Source organism: Nanorana parkeri, unplaced genomic scaffold (assembly GCF_000935625.1).
Source record: "Nanorana parkeri isolate BGI_ZX_2015 unplaced genomic scaffold, ASM93562v1 scaffold1020, whole genome shotgun sequence".
Classification (NCBI taxonomy): domain Eukaryota; kingdom Metazoa; phylum Chordata; class Amphibia; order Anura; family Dicroglossidae; genus Nanorana; species Nanorana parkeri.
The window spans coordinates 374,553-391,956 of NW_017307288.1; the positions used below are offsets into that span (position 1 = coordinate 374,553).

The 17,404-nt window shown below is 40.6% G+C and overlaps 1 protein-coding gene across 1 annotated transcript in view; it reads right to left on the reverse strand.

The window, feature by feature from the left end:
• The window catches only part of FBN2 (fibrillin 2), a 197,951-nt gene that overhangs the window by 135,561 nt on the left and 44,986 nt on the right, over positions 1 to 17,404 (reverse strand). The window contains exon 6 of the mRNA XM_018567207.1: positions 5,057 to 5,254. Coding sequence (XP_018422709.1) covers positions 5,057 to 5,254 — 198 coding nt within the window. The remainder of the gene's footprint in view (positions 1 to 5,056; positions 5,255 to 17,404) is intronic.

The window sequence follows — 17,404 nt, forward strand, 5'->3', positions numbered from 1 at the left end:
AAAAAACCCAATAAAAATTACATGCTCAAAAAAAAAAAAGCACCAGTCATTTGGGTACCACATGCATGAGGAAACATATGACTATGCATTACAGAGCTCGGTGGGAGCAGCAACTCAGTTATATCGGTCGGCAGCAAAAGGCCCACACTCCTCCTTGTTTCTCACTTTCCACCTCTCCCCTCACTCAACATGATTCTCCATCTGTGGCAAAATCTGCAGCCTGAAGTTATATGATAGGAAGGGAAGTTTGAGAAAAGGTTTGGGAGGTTTACTTTACTGTAAATCATGTGGGGGAGGAGGGTCATCATGGGGGCCATGCCAAGTGCTAAGCATAGGCTTCACCGCACTGTAAGTCTCCAAACCCCTCCCTGCTGTCTTCAGCAACATCCTTGACTGGGCAGGCACCTCTTTCCCAGCTGCTGGACCAGAAGAAAAAACTGTCCCCCAAACATGCCCCCCCTCCCGTGTCTCAATGCTAGCTTGGCAAAACTGCTGGATTTACAGCTGTTCCTATTCCAGCTGGTTTAGTCAGCCCCTTTCTGCAAGTCTATGGTCTGTGCTGCACCACAGTTGAAGGTACCCAGTCGCTAATTATTTCCCCAGAAGGCCATTCTTGCCCTTCCACAGCATGTGGAAGGTAATGCCTCTTTGTCACTGGATCACATAGTCAGTGGTAGGGTCCTCATCACCGACATGTGCTCCATTGGACCCTGGGGCAAATTCGCTGGTGGCTGTAAAGAATAGAGAATGGAGCACACCACTGGCACTAAAGGTACATCAGTAGCTGACAGAGATCCAAGTAAAAGAAGAGTCTAGAAGAACTCATTAAGTATAAATCCCCAGGACCAGAACTCCTGGTCAGGACAAAGAAATTGGCCAGGTTATAATCAAACCTGTCTTCCTAATGTTTAAGAACACTTTAACGAATGGAATGGTACTGACTGATTGACGAAAAGGAAATGCGGTACCAATATTCAAAAATGGTCGGCATAACATCAATAGTATGCAAAGTATTTAAGGGAATGGTAATCAACTACCGTATATACTCGAGTATAAGCCGTCCCGAATATAAGCCGAGGTACCTAATTTTACCAAAAAAAACTGGGAAAAAGTGTTGACTCGAATATAAGCCGAGGGTGGGAAATGAGGCAGCTACTGGTAAATGTACAAAATGAAGATAGATACCAATAAAATTACATGAATATTTATTGAATATATTTTAAAAAAGTGACACCAGAGCAAGCTGACTCGAGTATAAGCCGAGGGGGGCACTTTTCACCCAAAAAAATGGGCTGAAAATCTCGGCTTATACTCGAGTATATACGGTATATTGCCTTTGATGGTATCATATGTAACAACCAGCATGGATTTATGAAGGAGAGTTCTTGTCAGACCAACCTATTAATATTTTATGAGGAAGTGAGTAGTAATTTAGAGAGGGGAAGCTTTAAAAGATGTAATTTATCAGGACTTTGCTAAAGCATTTGATACAGTACCCCACAAATGTTTAATTTACAAATAAAGGTCTATTGGTATTAAAGAAATAGTATGTGCATGAGTAGAAAACTGGCTACAGGAATGGATCCAGAGGGTAGTGATAAATGGCTCAATTAAAAATGGCCAAAAGTCGCTAGTGGAATGCCCAAAGGAACAGTTCTGGGACCAATTCTGTTTATCTTATTCATAAACAATATAGAGGTTGGGATAAATAGCTAAATCTCAGTGTTTGTTGATGATACCAAGCTATGTAGGGCAATAACTTGACAACAATACATAGAATCACTGCAGCTAGACCTAGATAAAATTAGGTAGCAACATGACAGATGTGATTCAATATTGATAAATGTAAAATTATGCTCATGGAAGCTAAGAACGTGCATTCAAATTACTATCGATGAGGTGCTCCTCTGGAGAAGTCATAGATGGTGAAAGATCTGGGGGTTCTTACTAGAGCTGCAGCTAACGATTATTTTCAAAATTGATTAGGTACCGATTATCAAGTCCGATTAATCAGTTAATCGGATAAAACAATCAAATAAAATACATTTTTTTTAAATGGCTCCAGTGATGGGACTACTAGTTTGTATTGAGATTGTAGTCCATCACAAGAGCAAGCTTGGAGCGGTGGAAGTAAAAAAGAAAGAAAAAAGTGTGGTGTGCAATATAGTGAAATGAAAAATTTTAAATTATACAGCAATGAATGCAGAATGGCATCGGCTATACAGGACTACAAATCCCAGCTATAGTACATTATACAGCGCAATGCAGAATATCACCAGCTATAGAGTACAAGAAATCCCAGCAGTAGTACATTATAGCTGGCGGTATTCTGCATTGTGCTGTACAATGTACTATTGCTGGGTTTTGCAGTCCTCTATAGCTGGTGGTATTCTGCGTTGCGCTGTATAATGTACTATTGCTGGAATTTGTTATACTCCTCTATAGCTGGTGTTATTCTGCATTGCGCTGTATAATGTATTATTGCTGGGATTTGTAGTCCTCTATACAGCGCAACGCAGAATACCACCAGCTATATAGGAATATAACAAATCCCAGCAATACATCATACATACAGTGTATAATGTATTGCTGGGATTTGTATTCCTATGTATAATATACAGCACAGTGTACCATCAGCTATAGGGGAATACAAATCCCAGCAATACATTATAGAGCACCATGTGGGGGAAAGTGCAGGCTTACCTGAGCAGTCTTCCAGCAACTTGCTTCTGAGATCGGGCCTGTCTATCAGCGGCTGTCATCCCCCCACACCTGCTCCTCCTTACTTCTCCCCGCGCCGATCGTGGATGTGGGCGGGCGGTGAGCGTGAGAAGGTGCAGCGTGTGGAGCGTGGATGTGGGCGGGTCTGGCAGCGGCGAGCATGAGATGGAGGTGCAGCGTGCAGGGTGTGTGGGGCCGTGAACAGGGCCAACTAACCGGAATCCGATTAATCGATGATTGAAAAAATTGACAACTTTTTCAATCATCGATTATAATCGATTATGTCGATTAGTTGCTGCAGCCCTAGTTCTTACAGACCACAGACTCAGCAATAGCATGCAATGCCAAGCTGCAGCTAGCAAAGCGAGTAGGATACTCTCCTGCATTAAAAGAGAGATTTTTGCAAGAGATAAAAACATAATTCTACCACTTTATAAATCAGTGGCAAAGCCACATCTTGAGTATGCAGTTCAGTTCTGGTCACCAACCTTTAGGAAGGATGTTCTTGAAGATGAGAGAGCTCAGAGAAGGGTAAGAAAATTAATAAAGGGAACTGAAGGCCTAAATAATGAAGATCCCCTACAGTAAATAAACTTGTTCTCCTTGGAGTAGAGGCACATAGGAGGGGATATAATAACAATCTAGAATTCACCAATGCTGACTGCAGTATTGGGAATAAACTGTTTAAACTAAGAACTCAGAAGATGACATGAGGCCACAACATGAAGTTGTATGAGAAGTGGTTTAATTTTAGGCTGCGTAAGGTTGTTACTGAGGTATAAAAATGTGGAATTACCTTCTATAGTTAGCAGCATCACTGCAAGAGTTATTTGCTCATTGTTGTCTCAGAACTGAAGCAAAGCAGATTTATTTACCTGATCCCTGCTGCCGCCTCCCCCGGGCTGCCACACTGGTCCCCACAGCCTCTGCTCCCCTGGGCTCTGGTAGTCTAAAGATGGCTGACGTCATCATGTCTAATACTTGTTCCATAGACCTACATTAGACATGAGAGTGCCGAAGGATATTCCACACTTGGAGCGGTGGGGGAGAGAAGTGAGCACTGACTGCTGGCATAAATAAATCTGTTTTACTCCAGCCTTCAGACAAAAACAAGCACTTAACCTTTGCTGTGCAGGGGTAGACCCCACTGCAAGGATACTTCTTTGATTGCCTGGAGATGGGCTTTAAAACACTGAGCCCCAGGCCTTTTTATGTTTTTTTTTTACATAACTTAAAATGTAGTCCTAGAAAGTCCTAGAAAGGACTTTTGGGTCTATCCACTGGGAGGTGTACACTGGGAGGGGTACACAATCATATATATCACATTACACACAATGGAGCCCACCACACTGCAATTGACTGTAATGTGGCACTATACATTGGGTATTGCACCTTTTAGCCAAACTGTATAGTATATCAGCAACTATCTCTCCCTGCAAAGACTGTGTGATCTCTCCCTCTCTGCTCCAAGTCTCCAAAACACACACACTGACAGTGTATTTGACTGACTGTAAATATAGCAGACTTCAGCAGCAGTACTGTATTGTGTTAGTATAACAGCAACTATCTGTCCTTGCAAACAAATCTAACCCTATCTGCCATAAGTCTTCAACACACACTGACTAATTATATGACTGACTATAAATAAAGCAAATATTTCTCCTTGTAAACACTTTGGGGGGAATTGATCAAAACTGGAGCAGACAGAGCTAAGGTTTGAAAATGAAAGAGAGAAGCTGATTGGTTGACATGCACAGCTGCTCTAGATTTTGTCTGCTCCAGTTTTGATAAATTTTCCTATTTGTGTTCTATGCAGGTATGTTCAACACACACTGATTGTGTATGTGACTGAATGAAAATATAAAAGTGTTCAACAGCAGTACTGTATAATAGCAGTATAGTACCAACTATCTCTCCTTGCAAACAATCTGTGATCTGTCCCTACCTACTTCATGTTCCCGTCAACACACACTGACAAAAGGCTGCTTGGAACCCTTACTTTTACAGAGAGGGTAACGAAACACTGCAAAACTCTCAGGAATGGCCCTTCTAAGCCAACTGAATACAGTTTATATGTCAGGAAACGCATTATTGTAATTATTTGTAATATTATGGTAATTGGTTGCTATGGACACAAATGGCTGCATTAGGTTGCCATTTTCTAGAACAACAAATGACTTGGGTTCATATAAAAGCATGCATTACAAAGACATGTGATGTAGTTTATCTGCAGAGAGGGTGACAGTTACTTTCACAGTGAAATACACTGATTTATGCTATATGGAGGAAATACATGTATTACACAAACAGTACACATTAATTTGAAGCTATTTACCTTGGCAGGCTCCACTGCGTATGTTGGGAATGAAGCCACGGCGGCAAGGTTGTGGCTGAGCAGGGCACATCTCACATGGGTGCCCCCAAGCACGTCCGATGGTTGCACAGCAGAGAGTTTTTGTGCAGACGATACCAGTCACCTGACCCTGACACATCTGATTGGTGATTTGAGTAAAGCAGGGTCCTGTTCTGTAGTCTGAAAACCAAAACACAGAAAGAAAACACTGAAATCCTATATGCACCAAATGATGAATAAACCTGAAATTCAGCATAAATACAAGATCAACACAAACTAAAATCCTGGTCTGGGTGATACAATTTACAGCATTAACCTATTTCAACATAAAAGTGTTCATCTTACTCCATAACACTAGCCTAACAGAAAAATATTTACCTGTTTCTGTTCTGAGTGAAGATTAAAATAGAACATCATGGAAATAGATAAATATTTGATGAAATATGCATACCTTTTATCTAAAAAAAGATATTTATATACTTTTCCTTAGTTACACAAAAGACACATTAAAAAAAAAAACAAGTAAAAGTATGTAAATACATAAATAGGTAAAAATAAAGACCTTGCACTATCAGAATCTTTAACCCCTAGTTGTTCTAAAGGAAGGCAAGAAAACCTTATAAAGCATGGCTCAGTGTGCTATAATAACCCTCTCCATATATAGAGGTAACCCACTTTTCTTGCAGTGGAAGGATTTCCCTCATGTCCATTGCCGATTTGCAGTGCCCCTTTAGCAGAACTAGAGTCATCTATACTCACCTTCCCTCCAAGGAAGCAATGTCTTTAAGTTTCCTTTGCCAGGTCTGACATCTGTGCCAGGTTTTTTCTGTTTGACATCTTTGCCCATCTTGATTACCCAGCCCAGAATTATGTAAACCCTGCCTTTGAGCATGGGAGGTAATTTATCTCAGCATGCCAAGATTGTACACTGAGATGTAAATACAGTCTACAGCAGGGGTCTCAAAGTAACAGCCCGCAGACCAATTCCAGCCCGCGAACCGGTACCATGTGCTGGCGCTCAGTAGTTCTTTTCGGCCGGCGCTCTGACAGCCTTCACTGAGCGCCGGCTGAAAGGATAGATTAGTAAGGTCTGCACCAGCCAAAGGTGCAGACTGTACTAATCAACCACTGGACCACCAGGGAATGTGTCAGACAAAATCAAGACAGCATATCCTAGTCTAAAGGAAAGATTAGCAAGGTCAACACCTGCCAAAGGTGCAGACCGTACTAATCAACCACTGGACCACCAGGGAACGTGCCCCCTACCTGCAAAAACTGTAAGTAGGTGAGGGGGCTCTTTTTTATTTTAAGAAGGTGGTGTGTGTGTGTGTGTGTGTGTGTATTTCTGTGTGTGTGTGTATTTCTGTGTGTGTGTTGTGTGTGTGTTATATTGTGTATTATTGTGTGTAAGGGTGTATTTCTCTGTATGCATATTCCTATGTGTGTGCATATTTCTTTGTGTGCATATTTCTTTGTTTGTGTTTATTTCTGTGTGTGTGTGCGTATTTCTATATGTGTGTATATTTCTGTGTGTGTGTGTATTTCTGTGTGTGCGCGTATTTCTGTTTGTGTGTGTATTTTTGTGTGTGCGCATATTTCTGTGTGTGTGGATTTCTGTGTGTGTGTGGATTTCTGTGTGTGAGTAAATGTGTGAATCTGTTAGTCTTGTATGATTAAAACTAAAACATGTGGGAAAAATACACACACTGACACTGCACACATATGGACTATACACAAAGTGATTTGTATGACACACACAGAAACATTAACACACATACCAACAAAGCACGCACACACAAACACACAAACCATCACAAAAAAATATACTGACATTGCATACAAAGAAACCATCACAAACACATATACTGCCATTATAAACACACGCAGACAATATTATACTGTATTTTGTTTTGATGTATGAAATTTGCCAAGCAACCCCCCATGGGAGAAGAAAATTTGTCCAGTGGCCCCCAAGTGATTTGAGTTTGAGACCCCTTGTCTATAGAATGCATGCAGGTAAAATGGCTTAATTGGAAACGGGACATACAGGTTGATAATAGGCTGTTTCCCTTTGTGAAACTCTGCTGACTTCCATCATCAAATCATGTTCAAGCAAATGTACTATTTTCTTTTTTACATTTCTTTGCACATGATTGGGTATTCTTTGCAAAGTACATTTTCACTACATTCAGGTAAGGGAAAATTCCCTTGCATGGTGAACAGCCTATTTGCTTTAGTAAACCAACCCCATAGTATCTGTTCTGCAACAAAAAGCCTGCTTGCAGATTTTTGTTTTTCTTAGTAACTAAAGTTCCCCTGTAGAATAATCTGTCCTCTGAATTCCTTAAGGGCTATAGATTTATTTATACTAGGCGATTATATCTTCCCTTATTTTCTGTATTTTACGAATGACAAATCCAGATCAGTTAATAATTCCTTATAGGTAAGGAGCACCATGCCCTTTTATTCATATACTTGCCCTTTCTAGTTCCATTTGGTCTCAAAACTGAACTGCATATTCTAGGCAAGGTCTTGTTAAACTGTTTGTCTATTCTCACAACTGTAAATTACGGATGCCAGAACACAGTAGCCCTGCAGGGGAGTGTGGATGGAAAAATCAAGTGTTTTTTTGAGCAGGCTGAATGAGAAAGAACTATCAGTGTATGGTCAGTCTTACTCAACCAAAGAATATGTTTCACCTACCTGGCTCTGGAATTTGACAGATGTATATACATGAAGATTGCAAATCATTTGGCAGTAAACATATCTGTACTTAAATGGTGTATTTTGTCTGTTTGTCTGCAGTCACGCTTTAAATAATATAATATACAGTATATAATGTGATTGTCAACTATAGATATCACTGGAAATTTATTTCCAGTCTTTATAAATCAGCAACACTATGTGCTGCAATTGAGAATTGCTGTATTCATATCTTTATGAATACAACCTAATAATAAAAAGGTATATTTTAGCTCCAGAAAAACCTGAAGTTGTTCAACAAAGTTGTTGATGCATGGAGGTCAGTGAGAAGGCTCCCTGACTCTTTGGACTGGTTTAATGATTATGTTGATTCAGATGTAAGCAAGCAAAATGAGCAGAGTAGATGCCAATGAATACAAAATAATCCTTAACCTAGCCATATCCTGGAATAAAATAAAGCTTTCATGTACTAATATGTATTAATAAACCAAGGATGTCATAACTGGATTTGCATTTCATCATTAGAAAATGTAAACATTCTTAACATCTGCCCTAACTGTAATAAGTTTGGGCTGAGATTGACATGAAGTATGTTTCTACTTAATGTGTTGGGGGAGGTTATATCATTTATACACTAACTCAACAACATCTAGAAAAAGGTCTTAAATAATAATTTGTGAACATATCATTCAGATATTTTATCCACCCAAAATTCTGTTATTTGCTAATTCAGGGCAGCATAAACCTGTCTTTACTTTGTTCTCTACACTCTATCCAGTGACAAGAGCCGAGGGAAATTTCCAGTACTTCCAGGTATGGAAGAATAGGTGACCCGCTCCATATGATAGAACTAAGCCAACCAGAGCTGTCATGTGGGGAGTACATAGCACTGTGCAAGCTAGGACTCCAGTGACCCAGAGCTTACAGGGATTTCCTTTTACTCCCAGGAGCTGAACAAAGTGGTGGGAGAGAGAAAAGAATTTAAGTATGCCTGTGGAGCTCTGAATTAAAGTAAACCTTTTGCTTTGTCCGGCATTGGCAAATTAGAGATTCTCTTTAAAGTATAATTATAGCCCGGTTCAGTGGCAGACTTAAGAAACAAACGGCCTCGGTGCAAGATTTTTTCTTAGCCCCCCCCAACCACTAACCCCACTAACCACTAAAGAATTAATAAAGGTGAAAAGAGTATTTTTATTTTAAAAAAAAGGCAATTGCTGATTATACTCTCAGGTGGTCTGTGCAGAGTTTAAGGTTAATGGTGGCTGTGCAGTTCTCAGGTGGTCTGTGCAGAGTTTATGGTGGTCTGTGCAGGGTTAATGGTGGCTGTGCGGTTCTCAGGTGCTCTCTGAAGAGTTTATGGTGGTCTGTGCGTGGTTAATGGTGGCTGTACGGTTCTTGGGTGGTCTGTGCAGAGTTTAGTTGGAAGTTTCAATAGAACACCTGGAGCCCGACAGCATCCTGTCCACACAGTGTGCAGGGGTGGGGCATGTAAAACAGCCACACTCTCCTTTCCCGCCGCCTATTACTAGGGACGCGGCCGGGAGAGGAGCGGTGAGTCACAGGACCCGCCCCCTTTCTGAGAAGCCCGTCGACCCCAGTTCCCTGGACTGAACAAAATTCCACCAATGGCGGGGGTGCCCAGGACCAGTCCTCACTGGGCCCCCCCCAGCCCGGGGGCTCTGGTACAACCTGCAGTAGTTCCCTCGTGTTGTGCCCGCTTCAGTGATCGAGAGCGACGATCACTCTTCTCAGCTCTTTCCTCTCAATGAGAGGAGAGAGCTAAGAAGAGTGATTGCCGCTGCGGCGGCCATTTCAAAGGGGCCCCGCTCAGTCCCCTCTGCCCACATGCTCACAATATCCAGATCTTACTGGGCCCCCCAACTGCCTTGGGCCCTGGGGCGGCCGCACCGGCTGCACCGCTAGTAGTTTCGCCCCTGGTCCGGTTGTAGCTATGTTATAAGTCATCTTGGAATGGATTAATAAAGAGTTAAAGAATAGCTGAAATAGTTAGCTTTAATGGTGGAAAAGCTGTTCCAGTCAATATCCAGTTTTGGTCATGTGACCAACCTAAGGCTTTGTTCTCATGACCACTGCAAAAGAGAAGACATCCCAGTAAGGTGTCAGATAATTTTGCAAATGGTATTCAGAGCACAGCAAGCTTTGCCGCAGCCATAGAACTTGATAATGACGTTTCCTTTAATAATTCTAAATGCTACTTCAGCAGCATGGATTGAACTAGAGAAGCAATGTCAGAAATCTGCTCTGCATAACGGTTTGTTTTCTCCAAATGTATACTTGGCAGGATTAATGAAAACACTTTCCATTAGCCCAAAATAATGTTTTCTTGTCTCTAATATCAATAAGGCAAAGTGTATGCATATTCCTTCTAGTCTTCTTTTGTGTATAAAAAGTAAATATAGTAACAAACAGCTTTTTCACATTATCCATTTCATAGTAATTTTACCAACAGTTACCTATCTAGATTTTCTTATGTTTATAGTCCTTAGCCCCCAGCTTTCCGGCCACTGTGATTAAACGGCTAGACAGCGGCTTGTTGGATGCGGGTGGGCGTTTTTAAACGTCCCTTTCTGCCCGCTCATGCCCTCCGCTAGGCGACGTGCACGAGCGGGAAATCAGCTTGAAATGTAAACAGCCAGCAATGGCTGTTTACATACTAGCATTCGGGTGTCTGTAGAGACGCCCGATCACTTGTAATATGCGTGCAGGTGTGCGCCCCCCTCCGTCACAGCCGCTGCTGGTGATCCCAAGCTCCGCTGTGCCTGGTGTGAGCCCGGGACCAGCACAGCACCTCTGTGACCGGAGGTCAGTACACGATCTCCGTTTGATCTCCTTCTCCTCGTCGGAATGCAGGAAGTGATGTATATTATATTCCTCTATCACTCTCCGGTACAGAAGCCGGAGAGAAGCTAGTGAAGCAGATCTCTGCTTCATCAGCTTCTCTGGGGGTCCCTAGGTGACATTAGGGGTCTTAAAGACCCCTGATGCCTCCATAAAGAGGACCTGCCACTGATAATTGCCTATCACATAGGGGACTTGTTATCCCCCTATGTGATAGCAATAAAGTTAAGTGAAAAAAAAGTTTAAAAAATTAATAAAAAAAAAAAAAATGAAAAGTCACATATAAAAGCAATTTAAAAAGGTTTTAAAGTCCCCCGCCACCACATACACATGCAAACATGCGATAAGTGCGCATACCTGCAAAAGCGACGATTGCACCCATTGCGCCGCACATGTTACATATGGCGGTGAACGTCGGAGTGGGAGCAATAAGTCTAGGGCCATCAATCACTGATAACAGTAAACTGATGAGACAGCTTTTAAAGTGTCGCCTATGGCCAATTTTAGGGTATGGTCTTTTTTTGCGATTTTGCGGGCACACGCAATTTTAAGAGACTGTGAAAAAATGAGTGTGCAGCGCTATACTAAGTGAAATGTAATCCCTCTTTCGGGATATATAAAAGTGAAAATTATAAATATTTTAAATAAATATCACACAATATTAAATAATCTTACAAACCATTATGTACAGTGAATATCCAAAAATTTAGGTTAAAATGATGTGTTCACACTGTGGTAATAAAATTAACTGTAGTCCTTGGGTGAGGGTACAGATAACAACCAATTTTAAAACAATTCCTAATAGTGCTTCATTTCTCAAAAGAAAATTATTGAAAAAATATTTAGTGGAAAAATGATTAACGTTCTGTGCAAAAAAGTTTTCAAGTGGATCCAATAAAACTCTAACAGAATAGAATAAATTCTCCCACACCGACGTGTATATGTGTCTCCAAAGTGTCCCCCTTCGGGGTGCGCACTCACCCCACAGCTGAAATGGTATAGCGGAGATGATGAATCAGAGGGTCCACATCCCAGATGTTACTTTCAGCAATGTTGCGTCCAATGCGATTTATATAATTAAAAAGGAAATCTCCTCATGGTGCAGTATACATAAACGTTTATTAATAAAAACATAAGTGACTCACAGTTTAAAACGAAAAATCCGGCCGGTAAAATACAAGCGTCTCAGTCCTCTGCTAATTCCTGGTATGACGTGGTATCAATTTGGATAGGCCCGCCCTAAACACGCAATTTTAAAGCTTGACATGTTTGGTGTCTATTTAGCGGACGTGACCCCGTCTTTTATATTTTACCAAAAATCTGGGTAATAATAAATGTTTTTTAACATAACGTAGGGAGAACTTGTTTTTTTTTCATAATTCTTGTTACTTTTTTCATTATGCAGTAAAAAATAGAAACCCCCCAGTGGTGATTAAATACCACCAAAAGAAAGATCTATCTGTCCCCAAAAATGGTATAAAATTAATTTCAGTACAGCGTTGCATGACGGAATAAATGTCAGTCAAACACTGAAAAATGCGCACAACACTGAAAAATGGTCAGCGCACAACACTGAAAAATGGCCTGGACAGGAAGGGGGTATAAACACTTCGGTCAGCAAGTGGTTAAGCAATATCGCCTACATTATATGTAGTGCCTTTTATTACAAAATTAAGAAACATGTTATAAATCAAGACTTTACAAAAAACTGTCCAATTGGAATTTGATGGTGCTATAATGTATACATTTTAACTGCTAATACAACTAATGCCACTGCTAATATTTATTATATTTTGCATGGACCATTAAATGTGTCTTCAAGGATATATCTTTATTATTCTCCTTTATTATGTACATTTAAAATGACAACTGTTCTTTGGTTTCGGCCCTGCCTGTAGCTGCACCATACCAGGTCCTTTTTTAATATATACCTGTGTGACGTGACCCTATTGATTCCTATTGGGAGCCAGACTTATGGCAGCCTTCAGCACTTTCTCAGAGTACGGCTCTCACATATGAATGAATAAGGCCGGGAAGCACATGCAAAGGATGAAGAGGACCCAGAAGAGACTCTTCTGGAAAAAAGGCTCTGTGGCTCTTTGCAGGGCCAAACAGTGGCAAACGAAGGAATGGGAAGGAAGGTAAGCATTGGACGAGGCAGACCGATGCATTTAGGGGTGAATCATGCATTAAAGGACAACTTGTACCAAAGGTATGCAAATTAAAAGCTTTCAAATTGAAGATTTCCTACAAAAACAAGTACAGAGATATAATAGCACCAAACCCTGTATATATAACCGGTCTCGGGAACGAGCACATATAGGCGATCGGCGGGCTATGGACCCGCTGATCGCCTATATGTGTGACACCCGGTACCGGGTGTGTGCATTGATCGGGTCTTTTGTGCCCGTGCGTGCCCGCTAGGGGGCGCGCGCGAGCAGAAAAAAATTGCCGCCTGGAGACGGCAACCCGCAGATGCTGCAGTGCCGTCCGTCCGTTTTTTTACTACGGGCGGACGGCAAGAGGTTAAGAGGAAGGAAATTGTTATACAACAGAGGCTGCAGGTTATAGGGTTTCATTGCTGGGTGATAATTGGTAGAGAGGAAGAGGGATATTTGAAGTACTGTATTTTGAGGGATTGAATAAATGTTTGAAAGGTTGCCCCATTCCCTATATTTCACTACTGTGAGTGTAGAGCTGTATCTGTGAAGTATTTTCACTGTGTATAGTCTCCAACTCACTATGCATTACACAGTATACGTGTGTCTGATGAACAAAGGTTTGCTCAATGTTTAGATCATTTCCTTATGTATGACTATCATGTAAACAAAATATGGGAACCTTAAAATATATCACTAGCCAAAATATTTGTTAGTTTTGTGGCGAGAGGTCACAACTTGTGTTTTTATTGGTGCCTGCACTGCCGCTGTGGTGATTAACCCTCTCTATATGTTCTGGTGAATATTGTCACTTGGCCAAAAAGTGATGGGAATTACAAAGTCTTAAAGCTGTCACAAAATCAATAGGTTAGGATAAATCTTCCAATGGGTACACCTGTTCCAATGACAACTATGTATGGGGTTTCTCTTTACTTTGGAGAGATTTCTTTTTCACTGTTTGTTGTGTCTCTAGGGCAGGAGGTGAGAGGAAATTAACCACTTGCTGCCCATAGCAATTTCTTACATTTGCACACACATGATACAATTTGAATTTTTATGCTAGAAAACAGATTCAGACCCCCAAACAATTATATATTTTCTGGAAGCAGAGGCCCTGTAGAAAAACAAGATGCTGGTTGCAATGTTTTATGTTCACGGTATTTGCGCAAATGTTTATCAAACAAATAAGATACACTAAAATGAAATGTAGTGCACAGAAACAGAATATAATGCCCAATATTTTGGTAAAATATAAAATATGGGGTCACTCCGGGTAAATATATACAAACATGTCAAGCCTTAAACTAGGAAGCCCGGGCACTGGCGGTCGTGGAGGGGGACACGGCAAAGCACCGTACAAGCGTTCCGGTGCCTCTACAGACACCGGATCACTTGTATTTAAACAGCAATCACCTGCTGTTTAAAACGGTACCAAGAGCAAGGCTGCAACAGCAGCCGTGTTCTTGGTATAACCACTTCCAGCGGAGGGCGTACATTTACGTGAACCCGTTGGAAGTGGTTAAAGGAAATAACAGAACAATAAAACAAAAACAGAATGGTTTAAACCTATTCTACTAGAAATGTAGAAACAAACAGGGTGGTTCACTAAAGGGTGAAGAGTTTGGATAAGGCAGGAGAAGTGAACAATCTAGGACAAAATAGCTGATTTGGAAACATACTCCAATGTTGTCCTAGATTGTTCACTTCACCAAACCCTGCACCCTTTAGTGAATAACCCTGAAAGTGAAACCAGTTTCAGAAGGGCACATGTTTTCTGGCTAATAAAGGTAAGCCCTGACATCTTTGTCATAGCTCATTTAGAAAAAGGCTAACAGGTTTCCATTATGGAATTTCTATTGAACCTTGGCTGTGACAGCTGTAAAACATTGTACTGTATAATCTTAACATTATCCAGCAAATTAAATCTACGTTCATGGTGCCAAACTCAGTGATTAATGTTCATACGTGTCAGCTAATGATCTTAACTCACACTATATAGACTTGACTTGCACTTTAAAATGACTGCAGAATTATTTATTTTTAACAAGATCCTGAAGAAAATGGCTGTAAAAAGCTGAATTAAATCAGTTTCCACCACTGTATTCCATTCCAAACGTAAATATAATATTTTTTGCAGATGGCTTAATGGAGAACTTTCCAACCATAAATATTCTAAAACGTGATCATCTATTTCATTTATGTGTTTATGCCAACTCCAAGCAGACACGCTATATTAAAACAATTTTGGGATGTCTCGATCTCAATTAATATTGGAACAAAAAGCACTAAGAGGTTTCATTTAAGTATAAAAGGAAGAGAAAGCAAAGACTACGCAAACCGGATATCATTCTACATTGCAATAAAAGGGGTACGCCATCACTGTTCACAGGACTCTAGCCAGGATGTCATTTCTTGTTAGGATGCTCTCTGGCAAAGCATGACCCCACTATTTCTCCTCCTAATCTTTAAGATTTGTCCTCAGTGACTTTATGGACACCAGATACAACACTTACATACTGTATGTTCCATAACAGATCTGATCTTTGCAGTGTCCTGTTCACTGGTAAAAGACTCCCATGTTTTCACTAGCTAGGTCCTTTTGGCTTCATTGCAGTAGCAACAAAGGTTAAATATTCTCCCTTGCTCATATTTAAAATGTAAAATTGTAATAAAGTGGCATATAACTTACACTGTGAGACCTAGCAACTAAGCAATTTAACTTTACCAACAAATTTAATAGGTATTGTGAGTGATAGAAAAACGGAGACATCCAAAGTAAAATGATACAGATTGTGAATACATGGAGCCTTTTAACTTTTAAAGGGTACATTTTCTGTAAACCACTGAACAACCAAGAGGAAGCAGAGTCAGGATATGAAGTGTCCCTTACAACACTTACTGGCGGAGCTTCTTCAACCCTCTGGGATTGGAACCATCCAAATCCAGCTCACCAGGTTCAGTGTCTGAGGTCCACTAAAAGAAGTTAAGAGTTTTGTCTGGCGTCCTATGCATAAGCTAATAGTTGCAATTACCTCTGGAGTCTCCGCTCTAAACTCCAATGACTACTGCAGGAACCCATGGGTGGGTCCGACACGGCTCCTATTACAGAAAAAAAAACATTGTCCCCTGCTCCTGACGTAACAATAATCACCCAACCATAGCTGTGCAATTTGTTAGACTTACAACACCACTCTCGCTGTTTAAGCTGAGAAACGCAGTGGGGGTAGGCTAACATCTAGACATTTACGCCATATAAAACTTTTGACTTAAATTGACAAGAATAGGTAAGCAAAAAAAAAGTTTTGGGATATTTCTATATTTACATTAATTTGTTAGACACCGTTTATGAATCTTTATAAATAGTTGCAAACTATCATAAGACACTATATACCATTTATTTGACAATTTCAGCCCCAAAGGAACTTACAACCTAGAGGGTTTAGAACTGTTATGCAGACACATCAAGCGTCACAAATGGCAGAACAAAGATTATTCTACATGGTCCTGTCAGCAGCATGAAAACTTTGTGTAACAAGCCATAACAGGCTGTAAGCTTTTAACTCCCTTCATAACCCATGTGTTTGTTAATAACCTCTTTTTCCTGTGCATCCTATATGTGAATTTGTTTATGATTGCTTCTTCCCTGAATACATGATTAGGACAAATCACATAGGTCCAATTTACTTACCCCACTGCTTGGCCACCCCAATCCCAACTGTTCCCATTATCTACTACAGAACCAGGCTACGCCAGAATTGGAGTTAATTGGCCACATAAAGCCTTTTATTATATAACTATAGAAAACACTTCTTAAATAACAGTTACATAATAATGAAATACCAAAGTTTAAGTCTTGTTGGGTTCAATGTTATTGAAGGCACTACCAATAGCAAACTAGCATTGTACCCGCCCTCTGCTGCTGTCAATCAGTAGTGGACCTGATGGAGAACTGCAGCAGAGGGCGGGTGCAATGCTAGTTTGCTATTGGCTATTGCAACTTGAAATAGCCAATAGGGATCTAGCAATGCATTCCTATGGCCAAAAATGTTTTTTTTTTCTATTCTTATACGGCCCCGTGGCAGAATAATAAATGGCCGCTTTCAGCGTGGCTCAGTAATTTGAATCATTCTCTCAGCAGCTAGGCTCACCCTGCTACGCCTCCCACAAGTGATCCAGCATGTTTCCAGAATAGTAATCTCTATTGTTAATGCAGAGTCGGTGCTTTCGGAGAGGAGAGCAGGATGAGCTGAGCTTCTGAGAGATGTTTCAGTGCTTCTGCTGTGAGCTTTAAGTATGAATTGCTCCACAGTGCTTGTACCTACTGAGGTCAGTGAGGACTTGTTTTTAAGTTAACTTACTGCTTGTTAATAATATGTGAATATGTGAAGGTCTATAGCTAGTTCACAGGTTCAACTTAATCATAATTTGAATGATAGTACTGTGTTGGCTAGGTTTGATGGCTATTCTGAAGAAGAGCTAAAATCAAAAGCAGAAAGAGAGTGATAGTACTGTAACAGTACAGCAGCATAAAAATACACAGCTTCACAAGAGAAAGCAAAGTGTTTGACAGAATATTTGTCATTCTTCTACATCTGTAAAAAAAAAAAAA